The sequence below is a fragment of the Cherax quadricarinatus genome, chromosome 15 (assembly GCF_038502225.1).
Source record: "Cherax quadricarinatus isolate ZL_2023a chromosome 15, ASM3850222v1, whole genome shotgun sequence".
Taxonomy (NCBI): Eukaryota; Metazoa; Arthropoda; class Malacostraca; order Decapoda; family Parastacidae; genus Cherax; species Cherax quadricarinatus.
In genome coordinates this window covers 11223316-11248413 of record NC_091306.1, presented here as the reverse complement: position 1 = coordinate 11248413, position 25098 = coordinate 11223316, and the positions used below count along the sequence as shown (strand labels likewise).

Here is a 25098-nt window from a genome sequence, read left to right as displayed (position 1 = left end):
CTTCTTCAGTAGGTTATAATTACATATGATATCCTGCGACAAAGTTGCATAGATATTCAAGGCTGTACCAGAAAATAACATTTCTAACCTGGTAGCCCAGGTGTCAGCAGGCCATTCACAGAGGGTAGCGGTATTTTCAAACCTGATAATGTATGAAGTTATGTCTTCCCCCTCTGTGAAGGGAGGTAAATTAGGTGTTGGAATATGTGCACTAGCTGCATGATGTTCAATTACTCCTTCCTCTAATTGTTGTTGTGTAAGAGTTAACTTTTTATTCTCTAATTCAATTTGAGCTTTTTCGAGCTCACGATCCTTTTCTCTCTCTATTAACTCAAGTTCTCTAGCTTTTTCCTCAACTTCTCTATCCTTTGCTCTTTCCTCAAGTTCTCTTATTTTACCCTGTTCCTCACGTATTTTAGCCTGTTCCTCACGTTCTCTAGCTCTTTCTTCACGATCAAGTCTATCACGCTCCTTTTTGTCTTCTCTTTCTCTTTCTAACTGTCTTTCTTGGATTTCTCTCTCAATTCTCTCTCTCTCCTTTTTCTCTTCTCTTTCGATTCTCTCTCTCTCCTTTTTCTCTTCTCTTTCGTTTCTTTCTCCTTTTTTCCTTCTCTTTCCCTTTCTAACTGTCTCTCTTCTCTCTCAATTCTCTCTCTTTCAAGTCTTTCCTGGATCTTAGCACTAATGAAAGATTCTAAATTTTTCTCTGTTATTCCTAACTTACTTCCAGTGTTCATCCAAAACTGGTATTCCTCCATGCTTGCAAGAATAACTTAAACTATCAGGGGAAATGAAACGGGTATTAAAGAAAACAGAAGGTTCAATTCTTGCTCTGCTCAAACTGTAAATAAACCAGAGGGCTCGATCCCTGCTTCAATTAAACAATATGTATTAATTAAAACGAAGGGTTCTATGCCGGCTCCGAGCAAACAGTAAGTAGAATGGGGTCACTTGACCATCCAATCTTCTCACCAACAATTCAAGAGTGTCCAACGACAGTTCCCTTGATAAAATAAAGAGCTCAATGAAACAAATTGTCACTGGAAAATCTCGGGTCCCTAGAGTCTAATCCTCCAAAGTGTTTCAAGCTCACACAAAAATAGATGGCAGAATTAACTAGTATTCCTGCCTTGACTTGACTTACAATAAATTGAGACCATAACAATCACCAAATCCTTTAAATACCTGTACTGTAGTCCTACCATAGAGAATGATTACTCATGGCTGGTGGTAACCGTCTGTGGTATGCGGCGTTGAAGTTCCAGTGGTAGATTTGAGATGGAGTTGAATCTTGATTCAGTAGAGTTGATCCTGGCAAGGTCGCCACTTGTGAAGGCTTACTCAGCCCTGTAATAACTTCAGACAGTATTACCAAGGCTGGCTCCTCCTCAGGAAAATTAATGAATAGAAAAAGAAATAATAACAGACAAACATAAACACTTTATTATATAGAAAATATAAAATATAAAACACTTAAATATGAAATATTAATCCTACATTAAAGAAAATGAAAAATTAAAAATATAAATGATAACTGAATTCAACGCTAATATAAAACTTGGGTGTCTGGTGTTGGTGACACTGTGTGTTGTTGAAATCGTAGCCGTTGCTGATGATGGGGGGGGGTCGCAGGTGTTGGTTACAACCCACCGGTTTGTTCTTAACAGTATAGCCGTGAGTATTCTATCCCGATGACAGGAAAGCAGGTTCTTTACCACTGCAATGATGAGGGGTTACGTCCTGCAATTTAATACAGGTGCACAGGTAATTAAATCCAAAAAGGGGAAGTCTCAGGACGTTAGTCCATCTCCATCGGTTCTACTCGTTGATTGGCAGGTGACCCTCTCTGTCATCCAAGCTGGAAAGATAGACAGGTTACCCACTGCTTAAGAAATCACTCTCCATAATAAGTACAATACCTAAAAGATGTGGTGATTATTACAACAGTCAACTTAGAGCAAGACTGAAAGGACTAAGTTTATTATTGGTCAAAAGTGAAGCTTTCAACCAATAAATCCACTAGAATACAAGGCAGGCATGTACTTACAGTAGTGCTGGGAGCTGTGAGTCTAGTGATTACTGTTTGGACCGGAGCCCCACACGTCACCTTTCGGGGGGGGGGGGAAGAAGGAGGGGAAGGGATAGCGGGAGCTAGACTGACCCTACCTTAACAAGCAGCCGGCAGTCAAACTATCACTTTTGGGGTGGGGGAAAAAAGGCCGGAATAGCGGGAGCTTGACTTACCCTACCTTAACAAGTAGCCGGCAATGAAACTATTGTTACTATATACTCCCTCACTACTCCTATCTATTGAACTTTTCCCTCACAGTGCGTGTGTGTACTAACCTATATGTGGTTGCAGGGGTGTGTGTTTGTGTGTGCATGCATTCACATATTTCTGTTCACCTATTGCTGGTTGCAGAGGTCTAGTCTCAACTCCTGGCCTTGCCTCTCAAACTGGCCGCTTCTGGATCCATTTTTCCTCTAATTTCATAAACTCTGTCATATCTATTCATCAAGCAATGTATAGTTCCTGTAATTGTCGTCCTGGGAGGGGGGGTGAACTTCCTCTTCACCTCCCGATAGAACACTTTAAACCATTGAAATTCCACTTAATCAGTACTTTAAAAATAAGGGAACTTGTACTAAGGAAAATAATTTTCAAATATATAGGAGAAAAATAATAATGAAAGTTTGTTGAATATAGAGTTACTGGAAAAGTTCTTAAGGTTACTGGTAGGGGGAGGGGGGGGCGCTGTATAAGTGAGATTAATACAATGATCTGTACATTACTGTATTGTGAAAAATGGGAGTTGGTAGAGCGCTCAACTCACATACTGAGTGTCCGTGGTTCGATTCCCGAAACGGGTTGAATGGGCAAATTGCCTTACACCTGCTGTCCTTGTTCATCTAGTGTTAGTTGGCTGTTGTGCGTCGCCTCCCAGGGGGTGGTAGTATACCTTAAATGGGGTTGGGCTTTGTAATAAGCTGAGGTAGGGTATCCCTCGAGGGAGGTTCCTTGACGTTGGTGAGGGGCTCTTGATCTAGGGAACTGGATCTGTCCTCTAGTTCCCTGAATTAAGCCTGAATACCTTCCATATCCCCCCGCACACAGGCAGGTTTAGCGCTTCCCCTTGATTATAATAATAATGAGGTAGGATAACAGCTGATCTGGTTAAAAACTGGACAGTTATTTAATCTATTAGAGTTCATTTATAAATCCCCACATCATGTGTTGGTCCACCCACAACCAAGATCCAGCCCCTTCTGTCTGTGTCGTCTCTCTCTCTCTCACACACACACACACACACACACACACACACACACACACACACACACACACACACACACACACACACACACACACACACCTGATCCAACAAATGGCTCCTGGAGTTTAACCGCACCAAATGTAAAATCATGAAGCCTGGGGAAGGTCAAAGAAAACCGTAGACAGAGTACGTGCTAGGGGGTCAAAGACCGCAACCTCACTCAAGGAAAAGGATCTGGGAGTCAGTATCATACTGAACACATTCCCTGAGGCGCACATAAACCAAATAGCTGCTACAGCATATGGGCGTCTGGCAAACCTGAGAATAGCGCTTCAGTACATAAGGAGTCATTCAAAACACTGTACATTGTGTACGTCAGTCCCATATTAGAGTATGCAGCACCAGCATGGAAACCACGCCTGGTCAAGCACGTCAAGAAATTAGAGAAAGTGCAAATATTTGCAACAAGATTAGTCCCATAGCTAAGGGAGCAGAGGTCAAGGGAAACCAATCTGACGACACTTGAGGACAGGAGGGATAGGGAGGACATGATAACGACATATAAAATACTGAGAGGAATTAACAAGGTGAACAAGAACGGAATGTTTCAGAGATGGGACACGGCAACAAGGGGTCACAGCTGGAAGTTGAAAATTCGGATGAGTCACAGGAATGTTAGGAAGTATTTCTTCAATCATAAGACTTATCAAAAAGTGGAACAATCTGGAGAGTGATGTAGTGGCGGCAGAATCCATACATAGCTTTAAGAAGAGCTGCGATAAAGGTCATGGAGTAGGGAGAGAGTAGACCTAGTAGTGACCAGCGAAGAGGCGGAGGCCAGGAGCTATGAATCGACCCCTGCAACCACAACTAGGTGAGTACACACACCCACACACACATTCCGGACGCTTTATATAGCATATCTCAGGCTCATCTTGTAGTACGCAGCACCAGTATGGAACTCACACCTGAGGAGCATGTTAAGAAACTGGAGAAAGTACAAATGTATGCATCGAGACTAGTTCCAGGGGTAAGGATATGAACTAAGAACAGAAGCTAAAGGAATTAAACCTAACAACGGGCACGACAGAAGGACCTAGGGAGACCTAACTGGAGAAAGTTTCGGGGATCACCCCCCCGGCCCGGTCTGAGACCAGGTCTCGTGGTGGATCAGGGTCTGATCAACCAGTACGTACAAATTACTCAGAGAAATTGATAGGATGGATAGGGACAGGCTGTTTGAGAGGCGCAAAATAAGTGCTCGGGGGCACAACTGGAAGTTAATACAGATGAGTCACAGAGATGTTAGGAGACATTTCTTCAGCCTCAGAGTCGTCAGGAAGTGGATGACCTGAACAGTGGAGTGGTACAGGCAGGATCATACATTACTTTAAGAGGAGGTACGACATGGCTTTCGAAGCCAGGAGAGATTGGGTCCAGTAACGGCTAGCGAAGGGGCGGGACCAGGAGATATGAATCGATCCCCTGCAACCACATATAGGTGAGTACAAACAGAGAGGGAGAGTGATGGGGAAGGTGGGGGGGGGATCGCGGTGGTCAGGACTAGCGCGGGACGGAAGTGTGAATGTGGTGGCGGTGGGAGGTGTAGCCAGCCACCACCACAGCTACACACACTGTAACACTCGTACCTCCGGGTTTTAACTGGATTACCAACGGTGGGACGTTGAGCGTCTCCCCCGCATACATAACCGGTGGTGGGCGTGAGGGGGCAGTCACTTCACAGTATTGCTGAAGGTGCACGAGAGGGCTGCTGTTGTGACGAGGTGACAGATTCTGAGGGAAGGACAGATTAATGTCTCTGTGTTGGTGCTCGTTGACTCTTGTAAGTGTCGGTTAAATCCAAATGGTGTACTACCGATGATAGTGGAGAAAACACTGCAGAAGAAGGGATTTTTGGAATAGGGTTTCGTTCTATGTAGAGCTTTATTAAAGTCATGTTAGCGCAAAGCCTACACAGACCGAAACGTTGTTCCGATACAAATATATTCTGCAACGTGCTTCTTTGCTTTACTAATGCGAAAGTGTTTGTTCCTGTGGACGTTAGTTTGTTTGTGCGGTTTACAGTGTGTCAGCTGCAAGTGAGTCATCAGGCTGTTACTTGTGCTTAATTAAACATTAAAAATATTATTTTAAGATGGCAAGCGACCTAGACCGTCCCTTGAATGATATAATTAAATCCCTAATAAATGGAGTTAACTAAGTGTACATGCACTGAGAAATACACTCCTCATGGTGTATATATATTTATTTATTTATTTATTAATATATGCTCTTGTTTGGATTTTAGTGTGTTAGCGCAAACATACTAACGTCACGCTTTGTGGTGGTAGTTACTAAAGACTCACTAAGAACTCGGTTCTTCGCGCCTGCGCACTAAACCGTCTGCCCAAGATTGTTCGTGGCCTTCAGAGTAAAAGCTTAATTTAGATCTGCGATGTAACAGGGCCACTTGTAGCCCAGGAATGTTAACCACTTAGTATATAGTATATGATATTTATAGAAGTTAATTTGGACGGAATGTGATCTGTCATGTAGGCAATCGTACTGAAGTTTCTGATATTTTTGATCTTATAGCATGTGCAGCGTTACTGTTTAGGAACAAAATGGAATTGTGTTGATACATTAAGTGGAAGGTGTTGCATGTTGCAACGTTGTTATTGCGTCACAGTCATTGTTGTGTGGTTCTGAACGAACACTCGGGGAAAAGAACAAATCTCGACTGGTGGTGCCCACGACTGCGGATTGGTTTCTACCATGATCAAGTTTACCATGCTCGCTTTCAACCGTAAGTGGAAAGAAACTCCTTTCCTTTCCTTTCCCGCCCTCTCCCACCTTTCTTCCTCCCTCCTATCTCCTGTGTTACTACGCAAGATGGTAACCAATCACCTGCTTCACTCTACACCCACTACAGTGCTGCTGCATGATTAACAGGCAGACTGGCTACTTATCTGGTGCAGGGAACGAGTGCACTCGGGAATATAGTAGCATTATTAGTCTTGCATGACTCACTTGTACAGTGCAAGTTAGTTTTGAGAGAAACGGTTGTAAATCATGAGATGCACGTGCACGCACACATGCATGAACATATTCTCTGGGTGAATAATGGATGTGAGGTGAGGTTCAAGAGCCGGAGCTTCGACCCCCGCATTTACACAGGGACAAACCTACCCCAGAAACACACACAACAAGAATAACATAAGCGGCATATGCAAGGATAACAGACTTAAAATATGTCTTCAAGAAAATGAATAATTATTCAACGTGCTTTACACAATGTATGGAAGACCAACCCTTACTTCCGCAGCACCAGGGTAGAACCCTCACCTAGAAGTTTGCGTCTAGAATGGTACCAGACTGAGAACAAGAACTATGAGGAGAGCGAGACCTGTCAAGACTCGAACTACTCAGAGCAAGAGACGATATGATCACGACATATAAAATACTCCTAGGTAGTAGGTTGGTAAACAGCAACCACCCAGGGAGGTACTACCGTCCTGCCAAGTGAGTGTACAACGAAAACCTGTAATTGTTTTACATGATGGTAGGATTGCTGGTGTCTTTTGTCTGTCTCATAAACATGCAAGATTTCAGGTACGTCTTGCTACTTCTACTTACACTTAGGTCACACTACACATACATGTACAAGCATATATATACACACCCCTCTAGGTATTCTTCTATTTTCTTTCTAGTTCTTGTTCTTGTTTATTTCCTCTTATCTCCATGGGGAAGTGGAACAGAATTCTTCCTCCGTAAGCCATGCGTGTTGTAAGAGGCGACTAAAATGCCGGGAGCAAGGGGCTAGTAACCCGATTCTCCCGTATAAATTACTAAATTTAAGAGAAACTTTCGTTTTTCTTTTTGGGCCACCCTGCCTTGGTGGGATACGGCCGGTGTGTTGAAAGAAAGATATAAAATACTGCAGGGCACCGACAGTATGTGCGACGGACACGCATCGCAGGAACCTGCACGAGGGCATGCAGGTTCAACCATAACACAAGTCTCAACTGTGACACTAATCTTAACTGTAACACTAATCTCATCTGTCACGCTAATGTCATTTGTAACACTAATCTCATCTATAACACTAATCTCATTTGTAACACTAATCTCAACAGTAATAATAATATAAATTTTAAAGCTAATCTCAGCTGTAACACTAATCTCATTTATGACACTAATTTCATTTATAACATTAATCCATTTGTAACATTAATCTCAGCTGTAACACTAATCTCAGCTGTAACACTAATCTCAGCTGTAACACTAATCTCATCTGTAACATTAATCTCAGCTGTAACACTAATCTCATCTGTAACATTAATCTCAGCTGTAACACTAATCTCATCTGTAACATTAATCTCAGCTTTAACACTAATCTCAGCTGTAACATTAATCTCATCTGTAACATTAATCTCAGCTTTAACACTAATCTCAGCTGTAACACTAATCTCATCTGTAACATTAATCTCAACTGTAACACTAATCTCATCTGTAACATTAATCTCAGCTTTAACACTAATCTCAACTGTAACATTAATTTCAGCTTTAACACTAATCTCAGCTGTAACATTAATCTCAGCTTTAATACTAATCTCATCTGTAACACTAATCTCAGCTGTAACGCTAATCTCAGCTGTAACACTAATCTCAGCTGTAACACTAATCTCATCTGTAACACTAATCTCAGCTATAACACTAATCTCATCTGTAACACTAATCTCAGCTGTAACACTAATCTCACCTGTAACACTAATCTCATCTGTAACACTAATTTCAGCTGTAACACTAATCTCAGCTGTAACACTAATCTCAGCTGCAACACTAATCTCATCTGTAACACTAATCTCAGCTGTAACACTAATCTCATCTGTAACACTAATCTCAGCTGTAACACTAATCATATCTGTAACACTAATCTCAGCTGTAACACTAATCTCAGCTGTAACACTAATCTCATCTGTAACACTAATTTCAGCTGTAACACTAATCTCAGCTGTAACACTAATCTCAGCTGTAACACTAATCTCAGCTGTAACACTAATCTCAGCTGTAACACTAATCTCATCTGTAACATTAATCTCAGCTGCAACACTAATCTCATCTGTAACACTAATCTCAGCTGTAACACTAATCTCAGCTGTAACACTAATCTCAGCTGTAACACCAAGCTCAGCTGTAACACTAATCTCAGCTGTAACACTAATCTCAGCTGTAACACCAAGCTCAGCTGTAACACTAATCTCATCTGTAACATTAATCTCAGCTGCAACACTAATCTCATCTGTAACACTAATCTCAGCTGTAACACTAATCTCAGCTGTAACACTAATCTCAGCTGTAACACTAATCTCATCTGTAACATTAATCTCAGCTGCAACACTAATCTCATCTGTAACACTAATCTCAGCTGTAACACTAATCTCAGCTGTAACACCAAGCTCAGCTGTAACACTAATCTCAGCTGTAACACCAAGCTCAGCTGTAACACTAATCAGCTGTAACACCAAGCTCAGCTGTAACACTAATCTCAGCTGTAACACCAAGCTCAGCTGTAACACTAATCTCAGCTGTAACACCAAGCTCAGCTGTAACACTAATCTCAGCTGTAACACCAAGCTCAGCTGTAACACTAATCTCAGCTGTAACACCAAGCTCAGCTGTAACACTAATCTCAGCTGTAACACCAAGCTCAGCTGTAACACTAATCTCAGCTGTAACACCAAGCTCAGCTGTAACACTAATCTCAGCTGTAACACCAAGCTCAGCTGTAACACTAATCTCAGCTGTAACACCAAGCTCAGCTGTAACACTAATCTCAGCTGTAACACCAAGCTCAGCTGTAACACTAATCTCAGCTGTAACACTAATCTCAGCTGTAACACTAATCTCATCTGTAACATTAATCTCAGCTGCAACACTAATCTCATCTGTAACACTAATCTCAGCTGTAACACTAATCTCAGCTGTAACACCAAGCTCAGCTGTAACACTAATCTCAGCTGTAACACCAAGCTCAGCTGTAACACTAATCTCAGCTGTAACACCAAGCTCAGCTGTAACACCAAGCTCAGCTGTAACACTAATCTCAGCTGTAACACCAAGCTCAGCTGTAACACTAATCTCAGCTGTAACACCAAGCTCAGCTGTAACACTAATCTCAGCTGTAACACCAAGCTCAGCTGTAACACTAATCTCAGCTGTAACACCAAGCTCAGCTGTAACACTAATCTCAGCTGTAACACCAAGCTCAGCTGTAACACTAATCTCAGCTGTAACACCAAGCTCAGCTGTAACACTAATCTCAGCTGTAACACCAAGCTCAGCTGTAACACTAATCTCAGCTGTAACACCAAGCTCAGCTGTAACACTAATCTCGGCTGTAACACCAAGCTCAGCTGTAACACTAATCTCAGCTGTAACACCAAGCTCAGCTGTAACACTAATCTCAGCTGTAACACCAATCTCAGCTGTAACACCAAGCTCAGCTGTAACACCAAGCTCAGCTGTAACACCAAGCTCAGCTGTAACACTAATCTCAGCTGTAACACTAATCTCAGCTGTAACACCAAGCTCAGCTGTAACACTAATCTCAGCTGTAACACCAAGCTCAGCTGTAACACTAATCTCAGCTATAACACCAAGCTCAGCTGTAACACTAATCTCAGCTGTAACACTAATCTCAGCTGTAACACCAAGCTCAGCTGTAACACTAATCTCAGCTGTAACACCAAGCTCAGCTGTAACACTAATCTCAGCTGTAACACCAAGCTCAGCTGTAACACTAATCTCAGCTGTAACACCAAGCTCAGCTGTAACACTAATCTCGGCTGTAACACCAAGCTCAGCTTTAACACCAAGCTCAGCTGTAACACTAATCTCAGCTGTAACACCAAGCTCAGCTGTAACACTAATCTCAGCTGTAACACCAAGCTCAGCTGTAACACTAATCTCAGCTGTAACACCAAGCTCAGCTGTAACACAAATCTCAGCTGTAACACTAATCTCAGCTGTAACACTAATCTCAGCTGTAACACTAATCTCAGCTGTAACACTAATCTCAGCTGTAACACCAAGCTCAGCTGTAACACTACTCTCGGCTGTAACACCAAGCTCAGCTGTAACACCAAGCTCAGCTGTAACACTAATCTCAGCTGTAACACCAAGCTCAGCTGTAACACTAATCTCAGCTGTAACACCAAGCTCAGCTGTATCACTAATCTCAGCTGTAACACCAAGCTCAGCTGTAACACAAATCTCAGCTGTAACACTAATCTCAGCTGTAACACTAATCTCAGCTGTAACACTAATCTCAGCTGTAACACTAATCTCAGCTGTAACACTAATCTCAGCTGTAACACTAATCTCAGCTATAGCACTAACATTGTACAAGGAATCATCAGAATCTTTTTTTTATTTTTTTACTGTATGATGGAAGTGGGCAACTGCAACGATCTGGCAGCAACAGGTAGTTCCCTCTCTCCTTGCCCCTCCCCCTTCCCATAACCCTCCTCCCTCCCTTCCTTCCCCCCACCACACACACACACACACACGCACATGACATTATGGTAGGAATTATGGGAAACAGCTGGTTATTGATTATTAACCGTCCCTCAGACACCGCACTTTCCCCCACCCCCACCATCTCCCCTACAATCCCCATCTCCCCTACAATCCTCATCTCCCCTACAATCCCCATCTCCCCTACAATCCCCATCTCCCCTACAATCCCCATCATCTCCCCTACAAGCCCTATCATCTCCCCTACAAGCCCCATCATCTCCTCTACAAGCCCCATCTCCTCTACAAGCCCCGTCATCTCCCCTACAAGTCCCATCATCTCCCCGTTAAGCCCCATCATCTCCCCTACAAGTCCCATCATCTCCCCTACAAGTCCCATGATCTCCCGTACAAGCCCCATCATCTCCCATACAAGCCCCATCATCTCCCCTACAAGCCCCACCATCTCCCCTACAAGTCCCATCATCTCCCCTACAAGTCCCATCATCTCCCTTAAAAGTCCCATCATCTCCCCTACAAGTCCCATCATCTCCCCTACAAGTCCCATCATCTCCCCTACAAGTCCCATCATCTCCCCTACAAGCCCCACCATCTCCCCTACAAGTCCCATCATCTCTTCTACAAGCCCCATCATCTCCCCTACAAGTCCCATCATCTCCCCTACAAGTCCCATCATCTCCCCTACAAGCCCCACCATCTCCCCTACAAGTCCCATCATCTCCCCTACAAGCCCCACCATCTCCCCTACAAGCCCTATCATCTCCCCTACAAGTTCCATCATCTCCCCTACAAGTCCCACCATCACCCCTACAAGCCCCATCATCTCCCCTACAAGTCCCATCATCTCCCCTACAAGTCCCACCATCTCCCCTACAAGTCCCATCATCTCCCCTACAAGTCCCACCATCACCCCTACAAGTCCCACCATCTCCCCTACAAGTCCCATCATCTCCCCTACAAGTCCCACCATCTCCCCTACAAGTCCCATCATCTCCCCTACAAACCCCACCATCTCGCCTACAAGTTCCATCATCTCCCCTACAAGTCCCACCATCACCCCTACAAGTCCCACCATCTCCCCTACAAGTCCCATCATCTCCCCTACAAGTCCCACCATCACCCCTACAAGTCCCACCATCTCCCCTACAAGTCCCATCATCTCCCCTACAAGTCCCACCATCTCCCCTACAAGTCCCATCATCTCCCCTACAAACCCCACCATCTCGCCTACAAGTTCCATCATCTCCCCTACAAGCCCCACAATATCCCCTACAAGCCCCATCATCTCCCCTGCAAGTCCCATCATCTCTCCGATAAGTCCCACCTACTCTACTGTCCTCACCTTCTCTACTATCCTCACCTCTACTATCCTCACTTTCTCTACTGTCCTCACTTTCTCTACTATCCTCACCTCTGTTATCCTCACCTTCTCTACTATCCTCACCTTCTCTACTATCCTCACTTCTTCTATTAACCTCATCTCTACTATCCTCACCTTCTTTACTTTCCTCAAGTTCTCTACTGTCCTCATCTCTATTGTCCTCACCTTCTCTACTATCTTCACCTTCTGTACTATCCCCACCTCTACTATCCTGACCTTCTCTACTATCCTCACCTCTATTATCCTCACCTTCTCTACTATCCTGACCTTCTCTACTATCCTCATTTCTTCTATTATCCTCACCTTTTCTACTATCCTCACCTTCTCTACTATCCTCACTTCTTCTAATATCCTCATCTTCTCTACTATCCTCACCTTCTCTACTATCCTCACCTTCTCTGTTATCCTCACCTTCTCTACTATCCTCACCTCTATTATCCTCACCTTCTCTACTATCCTCACTTTCTCTACTCTCCTCACCTTCTCTACTGTCCTCACCTTCTCTACTATCCTCACCTTCTCTACTATCCTTACCTTCTCTACTATCCTCACCTTCTCTACTGTCCTCACCTCTACTATCCTCACCTTCTCTACTATCCTCACCTTCTGTACTATCCTCATCTTCTCTACTATCCTCACCTTCTCTACTATCCTCACCTTCTCTACTATCCTCACCTTGTCTACTGTCCTCACCTTCTCTACTATCCTCACCTTCTCTGCTGTCCTCACCTTCTCTACTATCCTCACCTTCTCTGCTATCCTCACCTTCTCTACTATCCTAACCTTCTCTACTATCCTCACCTTCTCTACTATACTCACCTTCTCTGCTATCCTCACCTTCTCTACTATCCTCACCTTCTCTACTATCCTCACCTTCTCTACTATCCTCACCTTCTCTACTATCCTCACCTTCTCTACTATCCTCACGTTCTCTACTATCCTCATCTTCTCTACTATCCTCACCTTCTCTACTATCCTCACCTTCTCTACTATCCTCACCTCTACTATCCTCACCTTCTCTACTATCCTCACCTTCTCTACTATCCTCACCTTCTCTACTATCCTCACCTCTACTATCCTCACCTTCTCTACTATCCTCACTTTCTCTACTATCCTCACCTTCTCTACTATCCTCACCTTCTCTACTATCCTCACCTTCTCTACTATCCTCACCTTCTCTACTATCCTAACCTACTCTGCTATCCTCACCTTCTCTACTGTCCTCACCTTCTTTACTATCCTCACTTCTTCTAATATCCTCATCTTCTTTACTATCCTCACGTTCTCTACTATCCTCACCTTCTCTACTATCCTCACTTTCTCTACTATCCTCACCTCTATTATCCTCACCTTCTCTACTATCTTCACCTTCTGTACTATCGTCACCTTCTCTACTATCCTCACCTCTATTATCCTCACCTTCTCTACTATCCTGACCTTCTCTACTATCCTCATTTCTTCTATTATCCTCACCTTCTCTACTATCCTCACCTTCTCTACTGTCCTCACCTTGTCTACTATCCTCACCTTCTCTACTATCCTCACCTTCTCTACTATCCTCACCTTCTCTGCTATCCTCACCTTCTCTACTGTCCTCACCTTCTCTACTATCCTCGCCTCTCTATCCTCACCTTCTCTACTATCCTCACCTTCTCTACTGTCCTCACCTTGTGTACTATCCTCACCTCTACTATCCTCACCTTCTCTACTATCCTCACCTTCTCTACTATCCTCACCTTCTCTGTTATCCTCACCTTCTCTACTATCCTCACCTTCTCTACTATCCTCACCTCTACTATCCTCACCTTCTCTACTATCCTCACCTTCTCTACTGTCCTCACCTTCTCTACTATCCTCACCTTCTCTACTATCCTTACCTTCTCTACTATCCTCACCTTCTCTACTGTCCTCACCTCTACTATCCTCACCTTCTCTACTATCCTCACCTTCTCTACTATCCTCATCTTCTCTACTATCCTCACCTTCTCTACTATCCTCACCTTCTCTACTATCCTCACCTTGTCTACTGTCCTCACCTTCTCTACTATCCTCACCTCTGCTGTCCTCACCTTCTCTACTATCCTCACCTTCTCTGCTATCCTCACCTTCTCTACTATCCTCACCTTCTCTACTGTCCTCACCTTGTGTACTATCCTCACCTCTACTATCCTCACCTTCTCTACTATCCTCACCTTCTCTACTATCCTCACCTTCTCTGTTATCCTCACCTTCTCTACTATCCTCACCTTCTCTACTATCCTCACCTCTACTATCCTCACCTTCTCTACTATCCTCACCTTCTCTACTGTCCTCACCTTCTCTACTATACTCACCTTCTCTGCTATCCTCACCTTCTCTACTATCCTCACCTTCTCTACTATACTCACCTTCTCTACTATCCTCACCTTCTCTACTATCCTCACCTTCTCTACTATCCTCACGTTCTCTACTATCCTCATCTTCTCTACTATCCTCACCTTCTCTACTATCCTCACCTTCTCTACTATCCTCACCTCTACTATCCTCACCTTCTCTACTATCCTCACCTTCTCTACTATCCTCACCTTCTCTACTATCCTCACCTTCTCTACTATCCTCACCTTCTCTACTATCCTCACCTTCTCTACTATCCTAACCTACTCTGCTATCCTCACCTTCTCTACTGTCCTCACCTTCTCTACTATCCTCACCTTCTCTACTATCCTAACCTACTCTACTGTCCTCACCTTCTCAAATATCCTCACCTTCTCTACTATCCTCACCTTCTCTACTATCCTCACCTTCTCTACTATCCTAACCTATTCTACTATCCTAACCTACTCTACTATCCTCACCTACTCTACTATCCTAACCTACTCTACTACCCTAACCTACTCTACTATCCTCACCTTCTCTACTATCCTCACCTTCTCTACTATCCTCACCTACTCTACTATCCTCTCCTCTACTATCCTCACCTTCTCTACTGTCCTCACCTTCTCTACTATCCTCACCTTCTCTACTATCCTCTCCTACTCTACTATCCTCACCTTCTCTACTATCCTCACCTTCAATACTATCCTCACCTACTCTACTATCCTCACCTACTCTACTATCCTCACCTTCTCTACTATCCTAACCTACTCTACTATCCTAACCTACTCTACTATCCTAACCTACTCTACTATCCTCACCTGCTATACTATCCTCACCTACTCTACTGTCCTCACCTACTCTACTATCCTCACCTACTCTACTATCCTCACCTACTCTACTATCCTCACCTTCTCTACTATCCTCACCTTCAATACTATCCTCACCTTCTCTACTATCCTCACCTTCTCTACTATCCTAACCTACTCTACTATCCTAACCTACTCTACTATCCTAACCTACTCTACTATCCTAACCTACTCTACTATCCTCACCTTCTCTACTATCCTCATTTTCTCTACTATCCTCACCTTCTCTACTATCCTAACCTTCTCTACTATCCTCACCTTCTCTTCTAATCTTAACCTTCTCTACTATCCTCACCTTCTCTACTATCCTAACCTACTCTACTGTCCTCACCTTCTCTACTATCCTAACATACTCCACTATCTTACCGTACTCTACTATCCTAACCTACTCTACTATCCTAACCTACTCTACTATCCTAACCTACTCTAGTATCCTAACCTACTCTACTATCCTCACTTTCTCTACTATCCTAACCTACTTTACTATCCTAACCTACTCTACTATCCTAACCTACTCTACTATCCTCACCTTCTCTTCTATCCTAACCTACTCTACTATCCTAACCTTCTCTACTAACCTAACCTACTCTACTATCCTCACCTTCTCTACTATCCTAACCTACTCTATCCTAATCTACTCTACTATCCTAACCTTCTCTACTATCCTAACCTTCTCTACTATCCTAACCTACTCTACTATCCTAACCTACTCTACTGTCCTCACCTTCTCTACTATCCTAACATACTCCACTATCTTACCGTACTCTACTATCCTAACCTACTCTACTATCCTAACCTACTCTACTATCCTAACCTACTCTAGTATCCTAACCTACTCTACTATCCTCACTTTCTCTACTATCCTAACCTACTTTACTATCCTAACCTACTCTACTATCCTAACCTACTCTACTATCCTCACCTTCTCTTCTATCCTAACCTACTCTACTATCCTAACCTTCTCTACTAACCTAACCTACTCTACTATCCTCACCTTCTCTACTATCCTAACCTACTCTACTATCCTAATCTACTCTACTATCCTAACCTTCTCTACTATCCTAACCTTCTCTACTATCCTAACCTACTCTACTATCCTAACCTACTCTACTATCCTCACCTTCTGTACTATCGTAACCTACTCTACTATCCTAACCTACTCTACTATCCTAACCTTCTCTACTATCCTAACCTTCTCTACTATCCTAACCTACTCTACTATCCTAACCTACTCTACTATCCTCACCTTCTCTTCTATCCTAACCTACTCTACTATCCTAACCTTCTCTACTAACCTAACCTACTCTACTATCCTCACCTTCTGTACTATCCTAACCTACTCTACTATCCTAACCTACTCTACTATCCTAACCTTCTCTACTATCCTAACCTTCTCTACTATCTTAACCTTCTCTACTATTGTCGTGTGGGGTTCGGTAGGAGATACGAGGGTTGAAGGTAAACACCTTGTTGGATGGTAACACTATATATTGTCAGAATGTGGTAAGGAAGGGATGAGCCCAGCCTGCCGTGTCACTGCCTACTGGATGTCTATACGCCGACTGAGAGCGGGGCAGCTCGTCTCACTCGCTTGCTGCATCCCGTGACGTCATACAGTCACAGGCCTAAGGGATCTTCTATATAAACACATGGATGGTACTATGATACTCAGCTAATCTATATAACACATATGGGAGGATCAGCAACTATGCTGACACTATCCTTACTTACTCTATTATCCTAACCTACTCTACTATCCTCACGTACTCTACTATCCTAACCTTCTCTACTATCCTAACCTACTCTACTATCCTAACCCACTCTACTATCCTAATCTTCTCTACTATCCTAACCTTCTCTACTCTCCTAACCTACTCTACTATCCTAACCTACTCTACTATCCTAACCTTCTCTACTATCCTAACCTACTCTACTATCCTAACCTACTCTACTATCCTAACCTACTCTACTATCCTAACCTACTCTACTATCCTAACCTACTCTACTATCCTAACCTTCTCTACTATCCTAACCTACTCTACTATCCTAACCTACTCTACTATCCTCACCTTCTCTACTATCCTCAACTACTCTACTATCCTAACCTACTCTACTATCCTAACCTACTCTACTATCCTAACCTACTCTACTATCCTAACCTACTCTACTATCCTAACCTACTCTACTATCCTCACCTATTCTACTATCCTCACCTATTCTACTATCCTCACCTCTACTATCCTCACCTACTCTACTATCCTCACCTACTCTACTATCCTCACCTTCTCTACTGTCCTCACCTTCTCTACTATCCTCACCTACTCTACTATCCTCACCTACTCTACTATCCTCACCTCTACTATCCTCGCCTACTCTACTGTCCTCACCTACTCTACTATCCTAACCTACTCTACTATCCTAACCTACTCTACTATCCTAACCTACTCTACTATCCTAACCTACTCTACTATCCTCACCTACTCTACTATCCTAACCTACTCTACTATCCTCACCTTCTGTACTATCCTAACCTACTCTACTATCCTCACCTACTCTACTATCCTCACCTACTCTGCTATCCTAACTTACTCTACTATCCTCACCTTCTTTACTATCCTAACCTACTCTACTATCCTCACCTACTCTACTATCTTCACCTACTCTATTACCCTCACCTATTCTACTATCCTAACCTACTCTACTATCCTCACCTTCTCTACTATCCTAACCTACTCTACTATCCTTACCTACTCTACTATCCTCACCTACTCTGCTATCCTAACCTACTCTTCTATCCTCACCTGCTCTACTATCCTAACCTACTCTACTATCCTAACCTACTCTACTATCCTAACCTACTCTACTATCCTCACCTACTCTACTATCCTAACCTACTCTACTATCCTAACCTTCTCTACTATCCTAATCTACTCTACTATCCTAACCTTCTCTACTATCCTAACCTTCTCCACTATCCTAACCTACTCTACTATCCTAACCTACTCTACTATCCTAACCTACTCTACTATCCTCACCTACTCTACTATCCTCACCTACTCTACTATCCTAACCTATTCTACTCTCCTCACCTACTCTACTATCCTCACCTACTCTACTATCCTCACCTTCTCTACTATCCTCACCTACTCTGCTATCCTCACCCACTCTACTATCCTAACCTACTCTTCTATCCTAACGTACTCTACTATCCTCATCTTCTCTACTATCCTAACCTACTCTACTATCCTCACCTTCTCTACTATCCTCACCTACTCTACTATCCTCACCTACTCTACTATCCTCACCTACTCTACTATCCTCACCTTCTCACCTTGATTAATATGCACACATCTTAGACGTCATCTATTGTTCCTTTCTGATTTTTCCCGGTCTCTTACACTTTTTATTTTTTTGCCTCCCTGCATTTCTGGCTTTATTTTTCTTTGCTTTTTTTTTGCATCTTCTTCCTGGTGGAAAGATGATCTCAGTTTCCCTGGATTTTCCACCTAGGTATTCCATCATTTCATCCACTGATCTATTTACAATTTCACTCTCCCAGTCCACTACATACCACTAAACCCCTCAAAATTTTCGCTTCTTAAATCTGTCTTTTCACGCTCTCCGCCTACTGTACTTACCTCTACCTTCATTTCAAAGTACTATAAGTTGACAACCCAGAGAGCTCTCTTATTCTAGCTCACCTACGTCAGGTGTACCTGCGGTGAACACTAGGTCCAGTCTTGCTGGTCCGTCATCTTTCTTCCTTCACGTTGAGAGTCCTTCATATTGGTGCCAGTTCTCCCAGTTTATTTCTCTGTAGTTGAAATCTCCTGTGTGTGTGTGTGTGTGTGTGTGTGTGTGTGTGTGTGAAGGGGCTTCCGGATCGATTCGTCAGTATTTTTATAGATATTATTTAACATTAGTGTGTAATAGCATACGTACACACACACACACACACACACACACACACACACACACACACACACACACACACACACACACACACATACACAAACATACACCCACACGCACATACACATGCACACACAAAGGGATCTGAAGAGGCTGCAGGCCTGGTCCAGCAATTGGCTCCTGAAGTTCAACCCCACCAAGTGCAAAGTCGTGAAGATTTAGGAAGGGCAAAGGAGACCGCAGACGGAGTACAGTCTAGGGGGGCCAGAGACTACAAACCTCACTCAAGGAAAAAGATCTTGGGGTGAGTATAACACCAGGCACATCTCCTGAGGCTGCAGCATATGGGCGCCTAGAAAACCTAAGAACAGCATTCCGCCATGTTAATAAGGAATCGTTCAGGACCCTGTACACTGTGTGTACAGGCTGAAGCAAGTCTCAGGGGCAGTGACCAGAGAAGACACACCATATGAAGATGAGAGGCTGAACAGGAAGGAAGGAGATATGAATTATGCTAAGGTCATATCAGCCTGCAAAGAAGGGCCAGGGAGTGGAAGGGAAGAGCAGATGGGTGCAGATGGAGACGGAGATAGGTCGAATGCTGAGGCACAACCATGCTACCAAGAGCCACTGGAAAAATCAAGGGAGAAAATGACCACATACAGACAGGAACCAGAGTCACAGAGGGAGAGGCAATGGGAGAAGGAAAGGGCAAAATCAGTGATTATCCATGGGCTTCGGGAGAGAGAGGAAAGGACACACACTGAAAGACGGCAGGAAGAAAGAAAGGAGATTGAGAAAATCATCACGGAAATAGGGGGAGAAGACATGGATGAGATTGTAAATTTTCAGAGAATAGGGGGTACGTGAAGGGAAGAAACCGACCGATCAAGCTGATTCTCAGGACAGAAACAGTGCGGAACAGGATCCTCCAAGAGAAACCACGGTTGAAAAGCTCGGAAGAGTACAAGGTGTTCCTAGACAGAGACAGAACACAAACAGAGAGACAGCAGCTGAGGGAGAGGACAAAAAAGCGAAAGGAGCTAGGAAAGGAGACAAGGATGGAACCAGCAGAGGTCAGTCAGAGCAGAACAGAGCAGCAAGGGCAAGCACACTCACAACTATCCTCAGAACCCCACAACCTATCACACCATCCCAGCACACAATACAATCCATACCCACAGCTTCCACCCAACCCCCAATCATAGAATCCCACAGTATGCTACCAGGTCTCCCACCCCCACAGGCCCCCCAAATCACAGTGTTGGAAAGGAAACTGAAGGTATGGTACACAAACGCTGATGGAATAACAAACAAGTGGGAGGAGTGGCACGAAAGAGTCAAAGAGGCATCACCAGACATCATAGCGATCACAGAAACCAAGCTTACAGGTATGATAACAGATGCAATCTTTCCAGCGGGATACCAGATCCTGAGAAAAGACAGAAGGAACAGGGGGGGTGGAGGAGTGGCATTGCTGATCAAACACTGATGGATTTTTGATGAGCTGAAGATTATTATTATTATAATCAAGAGGGAAGCGCTAAACCCGGAGGATTATACAGCGCCTGGGGGGGGGATGTGGAAGGCATTCAGGCTTAATTCGGGGAACTGGAGCACAGATCCAATTCCCTAAATCAAGAGCCCCTCAACAACATCAAGGAACCTTCCTTGAGGGGATGAGCTGTAGAGAGGAGACAGCAGAGAAGAAAGTGATTACATAGCGGGAACGCTTCACTCTGGTGGTCCCAAGGTGATAATTGCAGTGATGTATAACCCACCACAGAACAGCAGGAGGCCAAGGCAAGAGTATGACGAGAGCAATAGAGCGATGGTTGACACACTGGCTGCAGTGGCGAGAAGAGCTCATGCATGCAGGGCAAAGCTCCTGATCATGGGCGACTTTAACCACAAGGAGATCGAATGGGAGAACTTGGAGCCACATGGGGGCCAAGATACATGGAGGGCTAAGATGATGGAGGTGGTACTGGAAAACTTCATGTACCAACACGTAAGGGACACTACAAGAGAGAGAGGAGAGGATGAACCAGCAAGACTGGACTTAGTATTCACCTTGAGTAGTGCATATATTGAGGACATCACATATGAAAGACCCCTTGGGGCCAGCGATCATGTGGTTTTGAGCTTCGAATACACAGTAGAGCTACAAGTGGAGGGGGAAGCAGGAAGGCCAGGACAAATGAAACCAAACTACAGGAAAGGGGACTACACAGGAATGAGGAACTTCCTGAATGAGGTTCAGTGGGACAGAGAACTGGCAGGGAAGCCAGTTAATGAGATGATGGAATATGTAGCAACAATGTGCAAGGAGGCTGAGGAGAGGTTTGTACCCAAGGGTAACAGGAATAATGGAAAAGCCAGGATGAGCCCATGGTTCACCCAAAGATGCAAGGAGGCAAAAACCAAGTGTGCTAGGGAATGGAAGAAATATAGAAGGCAAAGGACCCAGGAGAATAAGGAGAGCAGTCGTAGAGCCAGAAACGAATATGCACAGATAAGAAGGGAGGCCCAACGTCAATATGAAAACGACATAGCAGCAAAAGCCAAATCTGACCCGAAGCTGTTATACAGCCACATCAGGAAGAAAACAACCGTCAAGGACCAGGTAATCAGGCTAAGGAAGGAAGGAGGAGAGACAACAAGAAATGACCGTGAAGTATGTGAGGAACTCAACAAGAGATTCAAAGAAGTGTTCACAGAGGAGACAGAAGGGGCTCCAGAAAGACGGAGAGGTGGGGTACACCACCATGCGCTGGACACAGTACACACAACCGAGGAAGAAGTGAAGAGGCTTCTGAGTGAGCTAGATACCTCAAAGGCAATGGGGCCAGATAACATCTCTCCATGGGTCCTGAGAGAGGGAGCAGAGGCGCTATGTGTACCCCTAACAACAATATTCAATACATCTATCGAAACAGGGAGATTGCCTGAGGCATGGAAGACAGCAAATGTGGTCCCAATGTTATTACTGTTCTTGCTGCTGAACAGCGGTTTAGTGCCGATGAAGGTAGCGTAGGTAGCAATGATACAGCTGTGGACTAGGTTGGCTTTAATTGGATAGGAGTGAGTACACAACGGGCAGTGTGAGGGAGTGACCGCAAGCCAGTCCGTGGAGGGAGAGCACTTGTGTCTGTGAAGTCGGTCGGCCTAGGAGTGAGGGCCGGTGGGCTCAGCCTCCCACTGACGTGGGTGAGCCTACAGAGGGCAGCACCTAAAATGCCGCGAAATATGAACTAGTCAGAGCAGACGGCTAGGCCGTGTGTTCTGACAGTACAGGCTGTCTACATTTGCTCGGCCACGCACCTCGTGTCGTCCCGACACGACAATACTGGTGGGCCCGTAGGTATAAAGGAATTACGTTCACTAGCTACCCCAGAGAGGGACTGGCTTTTGCTCACTAGTAAATCAAAAATGGACATAAAAATGCAACAGGCAAAAAAAAACTCTCCCAACCAGGGGAAGAGAAAACTGGTTTGCCCGCGCTGTTTCATCGAGGAGAGAGTCCGGAGACGTCAGCACTGGAACTAAAATCTTCTATATACAGGTTATCCGCAGGGCTGAACATCAGTTGACCATTCGTCTACGAACGTTGTTGCACCCTCACATCTGCAAACAATGACTGACAGTAGCATTTCCTAAGGTGTGACATGTGACTCAGAGGGCAGCACTGCCCTGACCGTAATACAGGCTCTTTTTTTATATAAAAACACTGGGTGCACATACCTACAATAATACTACATCCATGGAATTTATTACACTCTGGGTACCCTTCTAAAAGTATTTACATAATTACATGATGTTGTCCACCCTGACTCCATTATCGACTAGCTATACAATGTGTGTGCATTTATACCCATTTCTGCAAGCAAACAATTAGCATAACTAGCGTAGGAGTTGGACAAGTCAGTAGGTACATCAATGTCACAGAAATGTACTGTTGTCCTGGGTCGCAGGCCATAAGTATGGAGCCTTACTGGGCCGTCTTCCGTACCAGTAGTAGTGGGAGAAGGGATAGACGGGTTGTCCCTAGCATTAGTCTGATTGTGGCGTTGCAACGCACGCGCCTCCAGCTCTACTTCAGCCTGCATATGGTCCACATACTTCATGTGATCAAGGTGGGCTTCCTTGATAGTTCCCGTAGCAATCTCCCTCACCTCGAACTTATTGCCACGGAGCTGTCGTAGGACACGGTAAGGACCCACGAACTTTGGGACAAGTTTGTGCATACCTGGGGTCTGCACTGGGTTGAGCAACATAACTTTGCAACCTGGTTCCACTTTGCTTTCCTTGGTGCGGGCATTGCGCTCAGACGTGAACCTATCAGTAGCTTTCATAAGGTTCTCTCGTACCCGCTGGAAGACAAGCTGCGTTGTCCTCATCTTTACTACACTGGGGTTATCAGTATCGTAAGTAGGTCTAGGTGGAGCAAACAGAATTTCATATGGTAAGCGCTTGTCATAGCCATACAAAACAAAATGAGGTGTCTCACCGATCGAGCTGTTGAGGGAGGAATTTAATGTACACTGAACATCTGGGATAGCCTCATCCCATGTAGTACAACTTGGGTTAACGGTTACTCTGAGCACCTCCAGGACTTTGCGATTTGTACGTTCAGCAAGACCATTACTCGCAGGGTGGCGTGGAGCTACTGGCGCTTGATGAATGTTGAATCTGGAGCAAAGATCCTGCATTATGCCATTTATAAACTCAGACCCATTGTCTGACAGAAGGACACATGGGCAAGTATGACGAAGAACAACATGCTCACGGAAAGCACTAGCGACCGTTTCGGCGGTTTTATCAGGAATGGGTACTAATTCACTGTACCGTGTCAAGTTATCTACCATTACAAGCAGGTGCTTATTTCCCTTCTCCGAATCTAATGGTAAGCAACAGCCTATTGCCTATGCTAGCCGTGTCCTTACTAAAGCGGAAGTCAATTATTCAGTGACAGAGCTAGAAGCTTTAGCCATTGTATGGGCCCTGAGTCATTTTCGGGATATCATCTATCATTATCCTATCAAGATTTACACAAATCATTTACCCTTATTGGCCCTTTTTGCGAATAAGAACCTCTCGGGAAAGCATGCTCGGTGGTCGCTCACGTTCAATGACTACAACCCTGAAATTTGCTATGTCCCAGGTAAGCAAAATGTTGTAGCTGATGCCCTGTCGAGGCATATAGCATTCGTGAGTGTCGGCAATTCGTTCTCTGTTGAGGATCTCGAGAGAGCCCAACGACAGGACCCTGTGTGGTCTCCAGTCCTTCGTTTCCTGACCAAGGAGGACGTTGACTTACAGGTCAAGTCTCCCGTTCCACTGAAGGATTTGGTGGTCAATCAAGGAGTACTGTGCCGTGTTGCACAGCTGGTGGACCCCGGCAGAACCATATACCAACTGGTGATACCAGAGTCCATGATACCAGCTACTCTTAGGTTGATCCACAATGTCCCAGGTGTAGCGCACCCCGGGAAGGACCGCAGTATCAAACAGGCATGAATGAAATATTTCTGGCCTAAGATGGCAGCGGACATTGCCAAGCATGTACACCAGTGTGTTGTTTGCCTACAGCACAAGGGTACCATTACAGGTCCTAACCCCATTCTAAAGTATCCCATAGCAATGATACGGCCGTGGACTAGGTTGGCTTTAATTGGATAGGAGTGAGTACACAACGGGCAGTGTGAGGGAGTGACCGCAAGCCAGTCCGTGGAGGGGGAGCACTTGTGTCTGTCAAGTCGGTCGGCCT

General features: G+C 44.4%; 1 protein-coding gene across 4 annotated transcripts in view; it reads left to right on the top strand.

Annotated features, from left to right (window-relative positions):
* Positions 1-25098, top strand: part of vari (MAGUK p55 subfamily member vari) — a 344145-nt gene that overhangs the window by 98091 nt on the left and 220956 nt on the right. Inside the window, exon 1 of one of the 4 annotated variants that reach the window (XM_070085149.1) lies at positions 4990-5115. The exons of 2 other annotated variants lie outside the window; for them this stretch is intronic. Coding sequence is in view for 1 of the 2 variants with exons in the window: in XM_070085148.1 (XP_069941249.1) it covers positions 6048-6078 (31 nt within the window). In the remaining variant the exon portion in view is untranslated. Of the gene's footprint in view, positions 1-4989; positions 5116-6032; positions 6079-25098 lie in introns of those variants that run through there. One more of the 4 variants, XM_070085148.1, reaches the window with a different exon arrangement.